Genomic DNA, 19,214 nt, shown 5'->3' with positions numbered 1-19,214 from the left:
AAATGAAAATATAAACATAAAACAGTTATTCATTTCCACTAATTTAAAAATAAAAAAATCCACAGGGAATTAAGGGAAAAGGGAAAATAAGCATAATAGGTCCTTTTTTAATTCAACCAGTTAGATTATTTATTCCTCTGCTGGGATGAATAGGAAAGGATCTAATCAGCCTTTTTCACAGCAGGCATTTTGACATGTCATAGTAGGAAAGCTCAGGTGTTACTAATAACATTAATGATGGCTCTGTTCTAGTCAAGTGTCCCAGTAAGTAAGCCATGACAGAGTGACACTGAGCCAGCATCTATTTTATTATTCACACCTGTGCTTTTTCTCACTGTGACATGTCAAAATGTCTTCTGTAAAAAAAGACCTATGTTTGTGTCTGTGACCTGGAGGAGCTAATGTGATCAAATTAGTGACAATACCCAGAGTATTTAAAGGACAACTGAGTCATTAATTGAAATGGGCTGACATATTTGTAGTCCTTCTTTTGCTCCACTTATTGCTGTGTGTGTGCACGACTAAAAATTCATGGCAGGGTTTAAGCTGCAAACAGAGTCTGCCTTCATCTTCCTCGACCTTCAGCCTCTTTTTAACCATCTCTCTGATGATGCCCTCCTCCTCCTCCTCTTCCTCCGCCTCCTCTTCCTCTTCCTCCTCCTCCTCCTCCTCTTCCTCCTCTTCCTCTTCCTCATCATCTTCCTCCTCCTCCTCCTCTTCCACCTCATCCTCTTCCCCGTCCTCCTACTCCTCTTCCTCTTCCTCCTCTTCCTCTTCCTCCTACTGCTCTTCTTCCTCCTCCGTCTCTTCTTCCTCCTCCTCCTCCTCCTCTTCCTCTTCTTCCTCCTTTTCCTCCTCCTCCTCCTCCTCCTGCAAACAGGGAGTCTGCCTTAATCTTCCTTGACCTTCAGCCTCTTTTTAACCATCTCTCTGATGATGCCCTCCTCCTCCTCTTCCTCTTCCTCCTCCTCTTCCTCTTCCTCCTCATCCTCTTACCCCTCCTCCTCCTCTTCCTCCTCCTCCCCTTCTTACCCGTCCCCTTCCTCTTCCTCCTCCTCCCTCTGCAGCTGGGTAATCATCTTTCATCAGGGGGGAGGTCAGATCTGCTGACTTGGAGTAAAGGATGAGGATGAGTGGGAGGAAGAGGAGAGGAGTTTTCCTTGGTGGTTGCTGCTGCTGCTGCTGAGGAAGAGCTGCAGTAGTTTGCAGCCGGAATACTCATGAGCAGCAGCTGAGGCTGCAACACATTGTCCCTCCCTCTCCCTCCCTCTCTGTCTGTGTCTCCCTACAAACACACATGCAATAACACAGTCCAGTCAGTCTGTGTGTGTGTGTGTGTGCGTGTCTGTGTGTCTCTGTGTGTGTGTGTGTGTGTGTGTGTGTGTGTTGTGAGCAGTAACCCGGCCTGAACTGACCCCTGCAGCTGCAGCTGTCAGAGTCCAGGGGATCAGTGCTCCTCTGCAAACTGACACCTCTTGTAATCCAGGTGTTATGGCTGTGCTGTGCTGAGCCATGCAGACGCCTTTTGGGGATCCCAAATGGTGCATGATGGTTGTTGTCAGCAAGTTGGTGCATTGCGAATTTACTGCTGTGCAACGTCCAGACACACACACACCTCTCTCTCTCTGTGTGTGTGACAGGATGCATGATGCAGTAGCATCCCATCAGCTCTCTTTATTGACATTAACAACCTGCACAGCCACAACAACAACAAAGCTTTAAGGGTTTAAGGGTGATTATAGTTCTGCAGTTTAGGGAGTTAACAAGAGAAAATTAAGATTTTTTTTTTAATGCATATAATTGTTGTTGTGGAGAAGAGGAGACCCTGAAAGTGCCGACAGCGCAGCAATTAACGACGTTTAGACAGTTGCAGCAGGTCCAAGGTCAAGCTAGAGGTACGTAACCAGCGTCATACAGGAAACTGGAGGGTACTGCCTTCAAAATAAAAGCACAACAGTAGAAAATGATAATTTATTTAAAAAAATATTATAAATATATAGTATATAAATATATTTGTTTATATACTATAACTTCCTAAACCACTACAAACAAAAATCCTACAAATCGTTTGGTCTATGGCCACTGGCTCTCAAACTTAAAACATGTTTAATGTTTTTTTTAATTATTATGATTTATGTTTTTATCCCCCCCCCCCCCCCCTTTTTTTAATATATATATATATATATGTGTGTGTGGCCACTGACTGTCAAACCTGAAACATTTATAATGTTTTTTAATTATTATGTTATAATGTTTTTATTTGTTGTTGTTTTTTTTCCCTTTTTTTAATTATATGTATATTTTAAATCATATTCACTGCATGTAAACTAATAGTTGAGGCTACTTTCTAATAATAATAATATTTATATTTCTTATTCGTATTATTATTATTATTATTACGAATACTATTGTTGGTAATAATAATAATAATAATAATAATAATAACAATAGTAAAACATCTTAACAACAAATACAAATAATATCGAATTTCTTAAAATGCTCCTCCATAATGTAAACAAACAGTCTTTTATTTTGAAGGCGCTGACAGGAAGTGTTGTTATCACCTGGTGACCTTGACAGAGCTGTCCCCTAGAGGAGGAGGAGGAGGAGGAGGAGAGAAGAGGAGGAGGCAGCAGCAGCAGCAGCAGCAGCAGGGATACAGTAACCTGCAGGAGGACTCACATGGTCCTGCTGCAGAGGAAGCAGCACACAGAGACAGACAGAGACAGACCAACAGGACTCTCTCTCCACCTCTCCTCTCTCTGAACACCCAGCTCCTAACATCCTCCTCCTGCAGCCTGCAGCCCAGTGTCGGTGTCGGTCGGTCGGTGTCGGTCGGTGTGTCTCTGGGCCGGTGAAGCAGCAGCAGCAGCAGTCATGGCTCGGGAGAACGGAGACACCGGCATCAGAGGAGAGACCTGGAAGAAACAAGTCGACGACATCAAGAAGTCCTTTGATTTTAAAGAAGTGCTCGGCACGTGAGTTGACTTATAACTTCACCTGAGAATACCTTTAATGATTATTACAGTAAATATATTACCACTATTAATAGTAATATTACCTCTAGTATTCAGAATACCTTTATATGGTATTACAGTAATATTACCACTATTATTCAGTCACCTCAGAACACCTTTATATGATATATTACAGTAATATATTACCACTATTATTCAGAATACCTTTAATGATATTACAGTAAATATTACCACTATTATTCAGTCACCTCAGAATACCTTTAATGATATTACAGTAAATATTACCACTATTATTCAGTCACCTCAGAATACCTTTATATGATATTACAGTAAATATTAACACTATTAATAGTAATAGTACCACTAGTATTCAGTATTATTCACTATTATTCAGTGTACATGTGGAATATTACCACTATTATTCAGTGTACTGACTTAAAACTTCACCTCAGAATACCTTTATATGATATTACAGTACATATTACCACTATTGTTCAGTGATATTACAGTAAATATGACCACTATTGTTCAGTGATATTACAGTAAATAATACCACTATTATTCAGTGTATGCATGTGGAGCTGTGTAGTGAGTTGACCTTAATGCACTCCAGTAATGTACAGTAATCCACTGATATATCACCATAATAATAATAGAGCCTCGTGGTGACCTCACACACCTGGACTGTGGTACACATTTTTTCTTCTGTGGTGGTATTCCTGTAGAGGCTTGTTGCATCAGCAGGGGGGTTTGATCACCTCATGGCATCACTGTAATATCAGGCCATTTATGTATAATGTAATATTATTTCTGTAATATTCATGTCTGTTTTTGCTGAGTTAAATTAGTTTCCTTCTCTATATCAATATTGTTCATAACAATGTTACTGTCCTCTATTAGCTTTACCATTTATCCATTAGCCCACATTCAAGCTACCATTATTCATTTCACCATTTATTAGCTTTATTTATTGTATGAGAGAATGTGTGTTTCAACAGTTTATCCATTATAATTGTCAACCATTTATCCTTTTGCCTATATTTACTCAACTAGCTAATTCAACTCGACCTTTTATCCGTTACTAACATTTTCAACCATTTTACCTATTCATTAGTTTTAGATAATGTTATTAAATTCACCATTTATTAATATAATAATAATAATAATATTTATCAATTTAGCTATGTATTTCAACGTTATTAAGTTAACCATTTATCAATATATCATTATCATTATTATATTTATTATCATTATTATTATTATCATTATCATTATTATCATTATCATTATTATTATTATTATTATCATTATTATCATTATTATTATTATCATTATCATTATCATTATTATCATTATCATTATTATCATTATTATTATTATTATTATTAATAGTAATATTTATCAATTTGAGCTAGTTTTTCACACACTCTCTGCTAACTTTCTAAAACCCCAAATAATCCTATCATATTTATATAAAATTACTTTATTTGCCTGTTTGCCTCCAAACTCCATGCAGTAGTATTCATATGTTCAGTATTCCATAGTAACATTATGGCAGATTAATAGAGACCCTCATAGCATCTCTAATGAAGTGACTGTTATAATATCCTGTATAGTGTTTCCTGTGATTTTAATGCAGTCTGTGTGGTGTTTATCTATAGGGACTTGTGCAATGATTTAGGATGATTGCGGTGCTTAAATGTGAGCTTATAGTAATATCTATAGTAGCTTATCTCTCTGGCACGTTCTGTAATATTCCTGGAGGGGATGTTCTTGTTGATGACAGCGAGGCTGTAACAGACCGCAGGAATTTCTCTCTCTCAGCAGCAGCAACAGTCTCACGATTACACTTTCTCTTTCTTTCACCTGGGTCATAAAGGAGATTTATACTCTCCATGTTAGGACATTTCTTGTCTTTTCTTCTTCTTCTTCCTTGCTCCATCTTTTCTCGTCCGTCGTCCTCTTCCCTCTCCTTCTCATTTCAAACAGCAACAGAATACAGGTTGACGCCCCCGAGATCTCTTGACAGCTAGTCCCTATAAGCGTCTGTCTGCCCGCTTGCTCTGTTTTCTCCCCTGCTGTGTGAGGAATGAGGCTGCGTCTGTTTGGACCGCGGCCCGGAGGGGGGACACGAAGGGCGGACAGAGATTGGGATTAACTGCGCAGGGATTAGGAAAACTTCCCCTGAATAGAGGGAAGTTCAATCGTGTTGTGTAAGGACTGAAGGAGGATGGATGGACGGCGAGCTGGCTGGAGTTTGTGTCTCCAAAAAATCACCTGAAATTTGGACCGGATGTGAAAAACACACACACACAGTACGGATGCAGACTGGTACAGGACTCACTGAGCCATGTTGTAGCCACACATTAACCAGAGCTGCTGAGGGATCTTTGAACCTGATGCATCAGCAGGAAAGAGGAAGGAGGGAGTGTACAGTATGTGTGTGAGAGATGGAATAGAGATTTGCGATTAGGATAGAAAAGAAGGATGAAGGATGAAGGAGAGGAGGATGAAGAGGAGGAGAGATGGTAGCTGATGAGAGTTTGAAGCGAGCAGAGTAGGGATGACAGCAGCAAAACCAATCAACAATTTGTTTTTGTGCCAGCTGATTGGACGGCCGGCCAAAGACACGTGGTCAGCAGGGTGAGCAGGTCAATGTCAGTTGTGTTCAAGTGCAGCAGCACACGTGGGAATACCGAAGACTCGTCCAAGTGTTACCGCAGTCAAAGAACGTGTATTGATAAGAAGTGAAAGTCAATTGTTCGTTCCATTGCAACATCAGTGCCCAACAGCAGAGCTACGTTTCTGCCGTTTTGGACTGAAAGCAACTACCGGAAGCCAGCAAATCGTCCGCCTACAAAGTGCTGTACAAAAGTAGAACACTGAACGATCTCAAACTTTTTCATGTCAATGACCTCCAAAATAGATGTCCAATAGACCACAGACCATGGATGTATAAGAGGTTGTGTCCTGTGCTTTTGCCCTGTGTGTTAGTAAATAGCCTACAACTCCATTAAATTCTGTTATATCATGCTACTAGCACTACTAGCTACTGGCCGATAGCCGGTTGTTTGAGACGTTAATACGTCCACCATGGTACAGGCTTACAGCATACAGCCCATGGGTGTTTTATAAGATAATAAAACTGATGATTTACAGCCAATATATCCATTATTACAGCTGCATACAGGTAACAGGAAGCTGGCAGAACCAGATATGTCATATAAGCGTGCAGGCAAACAAGCGTTTATTATGCCGAGGATAAATAACTGGATATTAGTGACCTTTATAACTTTTAGGATATAATTATTTAAATGAGAGTTATATAAGTGTTCGTACTGGGAAGTTGATTAACCTAAAAAAAATTATCTTTTACAGATTTACAGACGTCTCTTTATACATCCATGGCCATAAACCCATTGCCGTTTTCAGTCCAAAATGGCAGCGCCATCTAGCAGCTGTTGTCAAAAAAGCACCAGAGTTTCATCTCTTAGCTTCTATACTCTTTGCTGCAGTGTTGGATGTTTTCTGCGTCAGCATTTCTGAGCTGCATCTGTCCTGACAGGATGTGATGTCACAGATCTGACACTGACCCATCATATTTCATCTCCCCACACTGAATCACCCTTGCAAACACTGGTTAGTGTGTGCATGTGTGTATGTGCATTAAACACCTCCTCTGTCCTGGGTCTTAATACCCTTCCTCAGCGTGTGACATGCCGTTTTGCCGGCGTGTACATGAGGCTCTCCTCGGTGTCTTATTACCCTCCCCTGGTGTGTAAGCCTGTGTGTGTCCCTGTCGGTCACTATTCAATAATTCAATACCGACAGGAGTGTGTTCTTTGTGTGTGGTTGTGTGTGGGAGTCTCAGGTAGGCCACAGCTCTCAGCAGGAGGGGGTCACAGTAAAAACATCTCAGTGTGCTATAACTCAACGCCGTGTTTGGATTAGCCTCGTGTTTTAGACTGTGGGTCAAGGCTGGAGGTCACAGACTTAGTGGACGCAGCGGAAGGTCTTTTCCAAGAAGCACAGACGCAGCGAAGACAAAGTGAGAGTCGGTGTGATAGAGACATAAAGTGGTGGCCGTGATGGTGGTGCATTGTGGGAACGTGACTGTGCCATCTAGGGCACGCTGCCCTTAATTGATGCTCCACTTCCCTGCTGCTGGCACTGTTCTCTCCACTGTTCCTGGGACTGCAGAGCCCCCCAGCCTCCCCATCCTCTCTCTCTTTATGTCTCTATATATCTCCCTCTTTATGTCTGCAGCTCTGACATACACCTCCCAGTGTGTCCCTGTGTGTGTTAAACTTACCTTTTTTGGACTTTTTTGCAGCCATGATGCAGATTTTCAAGTTTCCAATCTTCTATCCCCGTTATAAATAGCATCTTATAAATAGAACAAAAGATGATTGTTTGCTACGTGACAAACTCATCTTCATCAGTGGACTGCTGGCCAACTTCTTAACAGCGCGTGTGTGTGCTAGTACTGTTTGATGTGCGTGCACAAACACAAATTCTACCACATTGGAGTGAATTTGAATCCTCCGTATGTCAACAGGCTTGTCCTCTGTTCATCCGTCCATCTGTTCTATCCTCTCCTCTTCTTCCTGCCAGTTCATTCCCTCTCTCTCAGGCCATGATTGGTTGTTGTTGTTCTTCTTCCTTGTTGTTTGTTGTTGCTGATGATGATTTTGTTTAGCGTAATGACGCAGTTGTTCTTGTTGTCATCAGTCATTATGTAGGTGGGGGGATTGCTGATGTAACTGAAATTACGTGTGTTGTTTTGTTACCGTGATGATTCACTGATGATGTTGTCGGCATTGTTGATTCTGCTGACGTACGTCGACAATCACATCATCTTGGTTTCTGTTGTGGACAATAACAAGATGCCAACAAAGGTGTTGATGACGTGGTTAGTGATTTTGATGGATGGTGAAGTGTGTTGTTTTTTGTGGTGCTACTCATGTTTTGACCTTGATGATGATGATGACCGCTGTTGATAAATATATTGATAATGCTATTGATGGTTTTGGAGTTTTGTTGGTAATAGACATTTTATGTTATTGTTTATGTCAGGACCACCCTCTCTTAGTTAGTTGACTTTTCTGTCGTTTTGGTGTTAGTCAATAAGTTGTTTTCATGCTGAATGATCATGCTTCAGATTTTATGCAAAAAAAAATCGCAATATATCACCTTGCTTACAGTATCGCAATATATCACAATATATTGAACTGTAATCCCTGTATCATGATACATATCGTATCGCCAGATTCTTGCCAATACACGGCCCTAGCAGTCAAACGATCAGATGATCTAAACCACTTTATTTAGAGGTGAAACTGAAAGTGAACACACCCAAACTCTCTGATTTACCACAACTTTAACTTGGTCAGCGAATTGCTAATATATTACGAATATGAATTATAGCCAATAATACTCCAAAAATAACCAAGTCGTATAAAGCTTAATAGTAATGCGGTTGTTATTGTTGCTCTGTTGATGACTCTGTTGCTATTGTTATCCATCATTGTTGGAGTTAATACTTTAGTCTGTCTTCTAGTTACAGACGAGTGGAGGATCTCAACACAGATTAACACTATATGCGGTTTGGCATCTCAGTGCTACTAAATTTAAGCTACACACACACACACATACACACACACACACACACACACACACACACACACTGAGCAGGACATTTAAAAGCAGCAAAGGGGAAAAGTCACTTTTTCCTCTTCCTACATGCTGCAAATGAACCACTTGCTTTCGCCAGCTGTCGGGACTTTCCAAATCAGTAAATGCATTTAATGTGAAATTATGTGTGTGCGTGTGTGTGTGTACGGAGGGGGGAGGGGTAACATCCATCTCTCTGCACAGATTGACACGCGTATCCAGACCTCTGAGTATTAATGATTGCAAACTTTAGTCCATTATCGGATCAGCTCTCTATTTTAAGCCTCTCGGCGACCACATCCAGCTTATAATGGCCCCGAGCCCAAAGCATGTTGTCTCCGCGTTGCTCTGTCCGACAGCTGCGTGCACGCCGCCACCGCGTTGCCGTTCATGTGTGAGGAAGAAGAAGAAGTACGGAGAAAGTTTATGAATTGCCAAAAAAATTGAGACATTTAAAAAAGAAAAACACAAACCCTTTTGTAACAGCTACCTCATGCTGTGCCATTAGTCGTACATAAAAAGAGACAGACGTTTGTGAAGCGTGGCATTATGCATCAGAAACACTTCACACTTTTCTTCGTCTGGGGCAGCTTGTCCTGGTATCCCACTGCGACTCTGTGTTTGTCAGCTATGGAAGTAAGACAAAATGCTGGTTTGTTAAATGAGAACGCTTTCAAGAACCACAGGTGAAGATGGAGTACTCCCACAAAACACATTTTCCATCCTTTCCTTTTATACAAGCTGCTTCAGTTTGTTTCTCCTGGAAGGAGAATTTGGTTTCAGGCCCGTTTCGCAATCCTAAAGGGTCTCGACAACAACATCTGCTGTTGGAGAGGGGACTCGGGGCCGCAGCCTGCTGCTGGGGGACAAATGTTGATTGTTATGATGAAGTTAGCGGTTGGTGGGGTGACCAGATTTTAGTGATCAAGGACGACAGGTTGCTGGGAGGTCAGGAGAGCGGTGTTGCTAGCCGTCTCCCTTCAGGCTATTGGCCTCTCAAAACATTATTAGAAGTCAACAGAAGATTATTTTTGTGGAACATTTGTGACAGCTCTGCTCTCACCAGAGAGGAGCCACACTGTAGGAATAAGTGCTTGTTGTGCTGTCCCCAAGAAGACAAATATAAAGCCACGCTGACCTTAGTTTCAAATCTTAAAGAGGACCTGTAATGCTCATTTTCAGGTTGTATTTTGGGTTTCTACCAGAACATGTTTACGTTCTTTAATGTTCAAAAAAGGTTTGTGGTGTTTATCATGCTATTTTGGATGATAACATTTGGCAGAGATGGTGGCTCTGAGTGGTCAAACATCCCTCTTTTGCCTTTAGACTAGGGCTGTCAAAGTCAACGTGATAGTAACGCGTTAACGCAAATTCATTTTAATGCCACTTATTTCTTTATAACTCATTAACGCAATAGATCTTCCGGAGGTTGTAGTACACTCAATTTTAAAGCTAGAGTAAAGATACTGGCATCATATGACATCATGGACATTTCCAAAGGGGTCCCTTGACCTCTGACCTCCAGATCAGTGAATGTAAATGGGTTCTATGGGTACCGACGACTCTCCCCTTTACAGACATGCCCACTTTATGATAATCACATGCAGTTTGGGGCAAGTCATAGTCAAGTCAGCACACTGACACACTGACAGCTGTTGTTGCCTGTTGGGCTGCAGTTTGCCATGTTATGATTGGAGCATATTGTTTTATGCTAAATGCAGTACCTGTGAGGGTTTCTGGACAATATCTGTCATTGTTTTGTGTTGTTAAATGATTTCCAATAATAAATATATAAATACATTTGCATAAAGCAGCATATTTGCCCACTCCCATGCTGATAAGAGGATTAAATACTTGACAAATCTATCTTAAAAGTGCAAATGACACAACGTGAGGTCGTATTTATTTTTAAACATTCATATGCTGTTTACATGACCCGTATCAAATCCAGAATATTGTCATATTCAGAATAATAGTGGAGTATTAGAGTGCATGTAAACGTAGCCACTGACTGCTCGGCCTGTGGTCGGATATGAGAGATGACTGTGAGGCAGAATGTGGCTGAAACAGAGCAGACCCCGTTTCCTGTGTCAGTAAGTGTTGTGGTTAACCTCAAGGAAATGCTTTCAGACGGCATTGTGTGGTGGAATTACGTTACTCGTAGTTTTACCTCAAGCTCCCAGCATACATTTATATCACGTTAGAATCACTCACACACAGCCGGCTCTCCTACAGAGCAGCCTGACGCACTCAGCCGGCAAACCATAACAGTGATTATCTTAAGTGTCAAACTATATAATACATCTGGGCTTCGGGTCGATGCTTAATTCATTCTCAGATTTCCCATGATTCATTTCATCACAGCAGAAGCACAGCTTCATATTCCAACCACACAAAATGTTCGAAGCAGTAAATACATTTCTGTGTGCGCTGGATGTCCACAGAGAGAAAGGGAGGACGTTTATTTATATGAATAATGTGTAAGGTCAATATTTTTTTAAAAGAACTTCAACAGTAAACTCATCGGCTGTGACACCAGCCGACTGCTGACAGATTTCCAGTCTCTACCTGAACAGAAATGCAAGCAGCTTAGCGTATTCTCCCTCGAGGCTCTGCTGCTTCTGACAGTGGCAGTGCAGAATAAAACAAAATACCAGAGCAGAGGAGGAGGAAGAAGATGATGAAGAAGAAGAGATAGCAGAGTGGAAATGAGGAATTGTAATGAAAAGCAATGAGGGTGGGGAATAGAAGCACAACATGTAAGCCTAAAGGGGGTCGGCCTCGGGGGGGCCCTAGGGGAGTCCTGTTCCACCGCTGAAGGATAAATATGTTGGAAGTGATTTTTCTATCGGCCTTCCTTTCCTTCCACCATCTGCTGTCACCAGAAAGAACTCTCTTCCTGCTTTGTGCTTTTAGATTTCCCTCCACTTTGCTCATCATGTAAAATGCTGGTTAGAGGCAGATGATTTTTAATCATAGTAATGATGAATTCGTGTTGAACTGCCGCAGCGTTCGGCTCACCTGAGAGACGACTGCCCGGTCGGGAGAGGATGCATGCGGGGAGCTGTGCAGAATCCAGAATGAATCATCAACCAGACAGTCTGGGTCTGTCTCCTCCGCTCTAAGGCTTTGTCCTCTGCAGGAACATGGAGATCTGAGCTTCCCTTTTCTTCCCCGCTCGTCTCCTGTTGAGACCGCAGCGAGGCGAGAGGCTGTGCACGGCTGCGAGGTGAATTTAAGAGCGAGACGAGGAAACTTTGCAAGAAAGAGACATATAAATTCAGCCCAGTCCGGAGATGTGATGGTGAATAAAAATGACCTCTGGCGAGATTGCATTATGGTAATCGCCAGAGGTGGCAAAACAAAACTCCATTATATCTCCAGTAAGACTGCAACGTACGATTGTTTTCATTATTGATTAATCTGCTGATTATTTTCTAGATTAATTGAATAATCTTTTGGTCTATAAAATATCAGAAAATAGTGAAAAAGGTCTATCCCAGTTTCTCAAAGTCCAAAGTGATGTCTTTAAATAGTAGTTTCATATGATACCAGTATCTTCACTCGAGCTTCAATGAATTTTAGGAAATTAGTGGCGTTAAATTTGCATTAATGTGTCATTATCGCATGAACTTTGACAGCCGTGGATTGATTATCAAAGTAGTTGTCTATTATTTTTATGTTCATTGACTTATTGTTGCAGCTCTAATCTCCAGGAACCTTCTATCAGTTTGGTCGTGTTGGTACGTGACGTACAGTATGTGAGGGTTCCATGGTAGATGTGATTCAGACTCCTATCAGTAAACGGGCATGCGTGTACATGTTTGGTTGTATGATGTGTGTGACTGAGTCACTCACCATGTAGATGTAGTGTTCATAACATGAATACGATATACAGTATGCTCCTGAACCAGTCCTACAAGAAACAAACTGTGCAAATGTTTTTAGAACATGCTGTTCAAAAGTATCAGTAAGTGGTGTGAAGTTGTTGCATTTGCATTGGTTTTAAATACAGCTTTTCATCAGTAACACTGTATGTGTTGTGTGTCTTGGTTGACATTAGCTCTGATCTGATCTTCACACAATGCGTCAGGGTCGTAGATGGCTATTGCAGATCAGGGACCTGGATCATTTCCCTCATTAAGGCATTTAGATGATTTGTTATGGAAGAACTAATTCACCTTGGGGTAAGGCATGTCTTCTTAACAACTCATCAGGAGATTAAAAATTCAATGTCAGGCAAGTGTAAAGTAACAACAGAAAACATGACTCTGATAGTGTTGATAGTGCAGAACTTCAGTTCAGTTATGCTCATTCAGTAATGAAGCCCCGATGAGGCGACAGGTGAAGGTAGTCTACGTCAATGTGGACGCTGTTCAGCCTTAAATCTGTTCTATTCTGAAATTGGTTGTGACACCACTTTTGTCCAATCTCTACCTGATGGGTGTAATTAGGCTTTATCTAGCATTACTCTTCAGAATGTGCTAGCTTGTGATTATGAATCAAGAAAATGCATAATCCATGATTTATTGCATTGTAATTGGATGAAATTCATCATTTAGTAAAAGGAATCTGAAACATTTATATAAATAATATGCCGTAAATGATCTAATAGTGGGCGGTAGGGCAGCACGATGTAATGTTTCAGCATCGACATTGCGTGTTTGCATGTATGCATGCATAATAGTCACATCGCAGGACGTGCAATGTCGGCAAATTCAAACACGTTATGTATTGTTTCCCATTAACTACTTAGACTATCGACAGCCCTATTTTTTTGCAATTCTCAACGGGTAGGGTCCGCGCAGTCTGCCTGGGGGATTCATTTCGGTGTGGGAGGATCCCCCCGTGCGACCTCTCCGCATTTCCTCCGTGCCGGCTCTAGGTCAACTTGGAAAGGCCCGGGATGAAGGTGGCTCTGACCTCACTGCTTCCCGGCTCCATGGACGGGGCCCCCTGTTCCGAGTGCGACTGTCAACTGGGTGGTGGGGGGGGACTGTAGTCAGGGGTCTGCGGCGATGTAACTTTGTAATTTATTTACAGTAAATTTACTACATTGGCCATGACTTGAAATTGTGTGCTGTTCATCCCTGTAAAAATCCCCAAAGTCCCCAATTCTTTACCTCTATCAGCTCCTGAGTAACACTTAAAATCTAGTTTAAATACAACTTTAGACTGTCCAGCCTTGAGGTGTGATCTAGTGTGTAACTGTGACTAATGGATAAGATGTTTCTTTATCAAATCAGTCGTTAGTTTTATCCTGTAGAGTTTTTATTTGCTAATAACTCACCAGCTTCTTGTCTTCATCTAACATTTTATTCACCATAATAACCTCGCTGGGACCTTATCCTAAAGCGATCGGATTGCTGAGATTAATTATAGCGTAACGACGTGTACCCAAATAATATTTGGCCCGGCGTGCAGCAGGTCGCCGTGGTAACCGCTAGCCGTTGCCCATCAGATTGTGAATGATTGCTGCCGTTAATGGAAGCAGCGCCGCAGCAGCTCAACCGCCGTTGGCCGGCACACACTCTGTCTTCTGGACAGGTAATTTAGGGCAGATTGCACGTACACAAACACACATACACCCACAGAAAACACACACACAGACACACACACAGTATGTGAAAGTGTCAGAGAATCTCACACACACACACGCTGAAGCACAGCGTATTTATGTGAATCCATTTTTTGTTTAAAACATACCAAAACTAACACATACATAATGTTACTGTAAAATGACACACACACACTTCCTGCTCTGGTTACACTTCACAAGAGTGACACACACATACACACACACACACACACACACACACACACACACACACACACACACTCATCTGCACCTTGGAGGCTTTTTCTGTATAATAGCAGACCTACTTTAACAGAGTCCCACTACTGTACTTAGATATGTGTGTGTCTGTGTGTGTGGCTGTTTATCCGGCGCAGCTTGGCCCAGTTACACTCAAGTCGTCCTTGAGAAGAACACAATGCTGCACACACACAAACGTAAACCTCGGAACAGAAAGTGCTAAAGTTTTAAAATGTGTCAGACTGTGTCACAAACTTTAAGCAGAGAGAGAGACGTTGTGTTTCAGTCGAGGTGTCATTTGTATGCAAAAACTGCTTTTTTATACCGTTCGGTCACACCCAGCTGTGTGTGTGTGTGTGTGTGTGTGTGTGTGTGTGTGTGTGTGGGGGCGTGTGTGTGTGTGTGTGTCGGTATGTGTGTGTGTTTGAGAGAAAATGCTCTATGCGTCATCAGTCTAGTCGGAGCAGCGCTGTCTAGATTTCAGTCATTTATCTGAATGCCACTCGAGCTCTGCACACACACACACAGTACATGTTGGTACGATGACATCATTGTGACTTAAAGCTGCAGTAGGCGAGATTGGAGCAAATATGATTTAAAAAAAAGTTATTTTTAAAACCGCACTATATCGTGACAGTAGTACATGAAACAGGTAATCTGAAAAAAACCATGTGCCTCTGTGTCCTCCGGTGCTCCTAACGGCATCTGCAAGATTTCACAGACCAGAGGAAAACAAGCAGTAAGAGCTGATCTGAGGTCTGCTGTCCAGCTGCTGTCTATGAGAGCCGGCTGTCAATCACTCACAAACTCTGACCAAACGGTCAAATTAGGCAGCGCTGATCAAATATGAATCGATATTCTGTTACGTTAATACCTATTTCTCTCCTCAGATGTTTTCAGAATCATCTTGTAGTGCACGGTTTAGCTGTAAAATGAGAAAGTTTGTGACGCTGCAATTGGGAAATCTGGTGAAGGAACGCCAAGTTCTGGTCACATGATCGGAGCACAGCCAATAGGAACGCTCTCTCTCTGAAATGACCTGTGATTGGTCAAAGTCTCCCGTCACGGGCTTGATGTTTTTAAAGCCTGAAAACAGAGCCATGAGGAGGAGCTGAAGTCTAGTTATATCTCAGAACACTTGAATTACAATATGCTGAAAGGTTATTATGGAAGTTTTGCCCAATGATGCCAAAAATATTCTGCCTACTGCAGCTTTAATTGATTGAATAGGAGGCATTTTCCAAAAGGTTTGGTGTGTTTTATGGATGTCTTTTAAGCCCTGAGGGGTTAAAAAAAATTACTATCCAAATACCAAAATACAAAATCAATTACCTACTCAACAAACGAACAACCAATTAGTCAAATATTCAAGTTCAGCCTTGCTGTTAAAAATGTTTTTACACAGAACTAAACAATTAGGAGTCACTGGCTCCTGATTGACTCATGGAGTTTGCATCATTCGTGTGGGGTGACATCATTATATTGGGTCATATCGTCCAGCCCCGCTTCAATGCTACTGTTACATTAACATTTCATTCATGTAGCTGACACTCCTAACCACACTTAGTCACAATTCTTTGGCTGCTGGTGGATGCCTTTCTGTCACCTCGAGGCCAGCCGCACCCCGACGGGACTTTCTGCTGCTGTTTACACACCACCCCTTGTTCTGTTTGTGTAACTTTCGCTATTGTGACGCCAGCAGCGATTAAATGAATCTGTAATCTATTTAAACAGAGCCAAGATAAAGCTGACTAAATGGTTGTTATGCTTGTACCACGGTCCTGCTAACACCTGTTCTCTTGTGTGTGTGTGTGTGTGACCGCGTCTGGGTGTGACGGAGGTATATTTGGTTAGTGTATGTGCACGAAACAGATGGAGCTCCTGGGAAAGTGAACGCATAGTTTCATCAGAAGGGAAAACAAGTGTGAGCATGTGTGTGTATCTGAGTGTGCCAATACTTGGCTACAAAAAAAAAAGCAGCAGCCACATCACGACTTCAATATTTGCAATAGGCTTGTTTCTACTGATACAACCAATAACAGCAGAGGCTGTCTTTATCACGAATCTCTAAAGCAAACATGTAGCTCTCCATCATGGAGGAAGATTTGCTTGTTAATGACTAATTTCCATGTGTAACAGCCAGACTGGAAACAAAGCGCTGCTTTCTAACAGCTTGTTGCGGTGAGGCTGTAGAGCCCTTCAGTAACACTCTCGCTCATGTTCTCATTGAGTCAGTCTGTGATGGTTCCGTAAGGTGATATCATATTATAATACCTTAAACAGACGCCGGTGCTTCAATTAGACCGAGCTGATGTCAGACCTCAGCTTTGAAATGAAAGGATTTGCATCTCTTGTTGTACATTTTGTACCTTTTTGATTTTGGATTGTCGGTATTTAGGGAACATTATACTTTTAAAGGACGAGGTGACCGTGTCACTCTACCAACAGAGGAAGTCGGGAGGAAGTTGATACGTTGGCCCCCCTGCCTCTGAACCAGACTCTGTCAAGATAACAGGAATGGAAACATAATGAAAGGGCTGCATCTCAGGCAAACACAGCGATGTTTACTCCCAGCGTGTGAATCATGTAGATAAAATCCCCTCCGAGCCGACAAGTAATATAGAGTGACAATACAGTTGTTTTTTCACCTCTTTTGCAGCTCGAAATTGTTTTCATAAGTTGTCTTTGCACTCAGGTATCTAGGTCTCTTAAGGGGATAGATCAGGTGTTTTGAAGTGGGGTTGTATGAGGTACTTATGTATAGTGAGTGTATTACCTACAGTAGATGACGGTCAGCACGCACCCAGTGTGTAGAAGCAGACAGGAGTTAGTACACAGAACCAAAGCAATGTACTAAAAGCTAACGTATTTTATCCACCTAAAAGAAAGGCCCACTTCAAAAAATCAATATCAGTTTAAGTGTACGCTATATTTAGAATATTTTCGTCTGGTTTATCTTGCCTTTCCGACAAAAGAACAGGGAACTGAAGCCGTTATCTGTACTCTCGTCAAAGCAACCAGACTCCATTGAAAAACACAGTAATTTTACCTCACAGAACACAGAGGGTTACTAGTCTACTGCTGCCTCAATCTGTTTGTTTGTTTGTGTTATTTCGTGACTTTGGTTAGTTCGGATTCACAAAAGTCTGGTGGCTTTGGCGAGAGCATAGACGGATACAACGGCTTCAGTTTCCCGTCGGAAACGTAGCATACACTTAAACTGATAATGATTTTTTTTTAGGTGGCTAAAATTGCTGCCCCCGTCCATAGCAGTACATTGCTTTGCTACCGTGCGGTAACTCCTGTCTGCTTGGAGAAATGTAATACTCTGACTATGGATAATTACCTCATACAACCCCACTTCAAAACACCCAAACTATCCCTTTAAGGCCTGGCTGGATTTGGGTCGTTACCAAGGTTACAATGGAGTAAATATCAAGTGTTAACTTGACGGCAAACAAGCCCACATTACAAAAATGTTGACTTAGCTCCATGCATGTGGCCTAGGGCTGCACAATTAATCAAAATCTGATCTAAAATAGCAATACTATACAGATCCCCGCAAAGATCACAACATAATCATTTCAATAAGTTATTCAAAGAAAGTGAGAATAATGTTGTAAACGTTATCCTTCCTGGGGCGACCTCTAGCGTATCATCCCGGCTCTCCTGTCATTCTCAAGCTACACTAATAAAAGCCCTAAAAAATGATCTTGAAACAAATAAATAAATAATTTCCTCCCCTAATGCGACCCCTCCTCTCAGGCCGGTTATTGAGAAATGAAATGAAAAGAGTCTTCCTTCTCATCTCCTCACAAATCCAGTTTCACTATCGTCATCACTATTTCCTCACCAGTTATTAGAGCTGAGGACCTCCAACATGGCCTTCAACATGTCAGGTCATGTCTTCTTATCTCTAGTCAGGAAGTCTCCCCCATCTTCCATTCCAGTCCCCCCACCCTCTCCTCTCTGTATGCCTCCCTCCCTCCCTCCCTCGCTCAGCATGGTTCCTGTTAAACTGACAGGGAGTCTGCGGTGCTGTGCTGGCACTGTTCATGTCGCTGTCACTGCAGTCAGCCTTGTACCTTTTTGCCACATTTGATGCTGTTGCGGGCCGTCTACTGTGTGTGAGTGTGTGTGAGTGTGTGTGTGTGTGTGTGTGTGTGTGTGTGTGTGTGTGTGTGTGTGTTGTTGTGTAAGTGATTCGGGGAATCTCCCAAGGTCAGAGGAGACAAACTGCTGAGTCACCCACTGCTCCATCATCAAAACAGCTTTCATGCTGCGGCAGTTTACTAAAGTAATGCTCTGTTGTTTATATTGTAGTTTTATGGCATTCTTTAATCTTACATAAATATAAAGAACATTTTCATTACCCAATACTCATCGATCTGACGTCCCACGTAAAGCTTTCCCAATGTTTGTGCCTGAAGCACATGTTTCTGCTTGTCTGAACGATGTGAAATATCATAGCGTGTGTAGCATTACAACACAAGAACAACCCAACATCAAGACTACTCTTCTGGTTTGGCAAGAGAGAGTTAAGACATTATCCCCTTATGAGCTCCTCTGCTCGCTACTTCCACCAGCTACTGTACACTTTGTACTTTTAGGGACCATAACAGGATGTTATATTCGATGGATTCGCAACCACAAGCGACCTCCTTTCGCATTATCCATCTAATCCACTGAGTGATGTTGCCGGGCTGGTTGGTTGTCATTAGGGATGCACCGATACTGTGCTCATGTAC

The 19,214-nt window shown here is 41.9% G+C and overlaps 2 protein-coding genes across 2 annotated transcripts in view; one reads left to right on the top strand and one right to left on the bottom strand.

Moving 5' to 3' along the window:
* nudt5 (nudix (nucleoside diphosphate linked moiety X)-type motif 5) overlaps positions 1-19,214 on the bottom strand; it is a 102,317-nt gene that overhangs the window by 14,978 nt on the left and 68,125 nt on the right. The window lies entirely within an intron of this gene.
* camk1da (calcium/calmodulin-dependent protein kinase 1Da) overlaps positions 2,624-19,214 on the top strand; it is a 56,232-nt gene continuing 39,641 nt past the window's right edge. Inside the window, exon 1 of the mRNA XM_074624975.1 lies at positions 2,624-2,978. Within this exon, the coding sequence (XP_074481076.1) occupies positions 2,878-2,978 (101 nt within the window). The 5' untranslated portion in view covers positions 2,624-2,877. The remainder of the gene's footprint in view (positions 2,979-19,214) is intronic.

The sequence above is a fragment of the Sebastes fasciatus genome, chromosome 23 (genome assembly GCF_043250625.1).
Source record: "Sebastes fasciatus isolate fSebFas1 chromosome 23, fSebFas1.pri, whole genome shotgun sequence".
NCBI classification, from domain to species: Eukaryota; Metazoa; Chordata; class Actinopteri; order Perciformes; family Sebastidae; genus Sebastes; species Sebastes fasciatus.
Note: the sequence above shows the minus strand (reverse complement) of the source record. Positions and strands in the feature narration are given on the sequence as shown.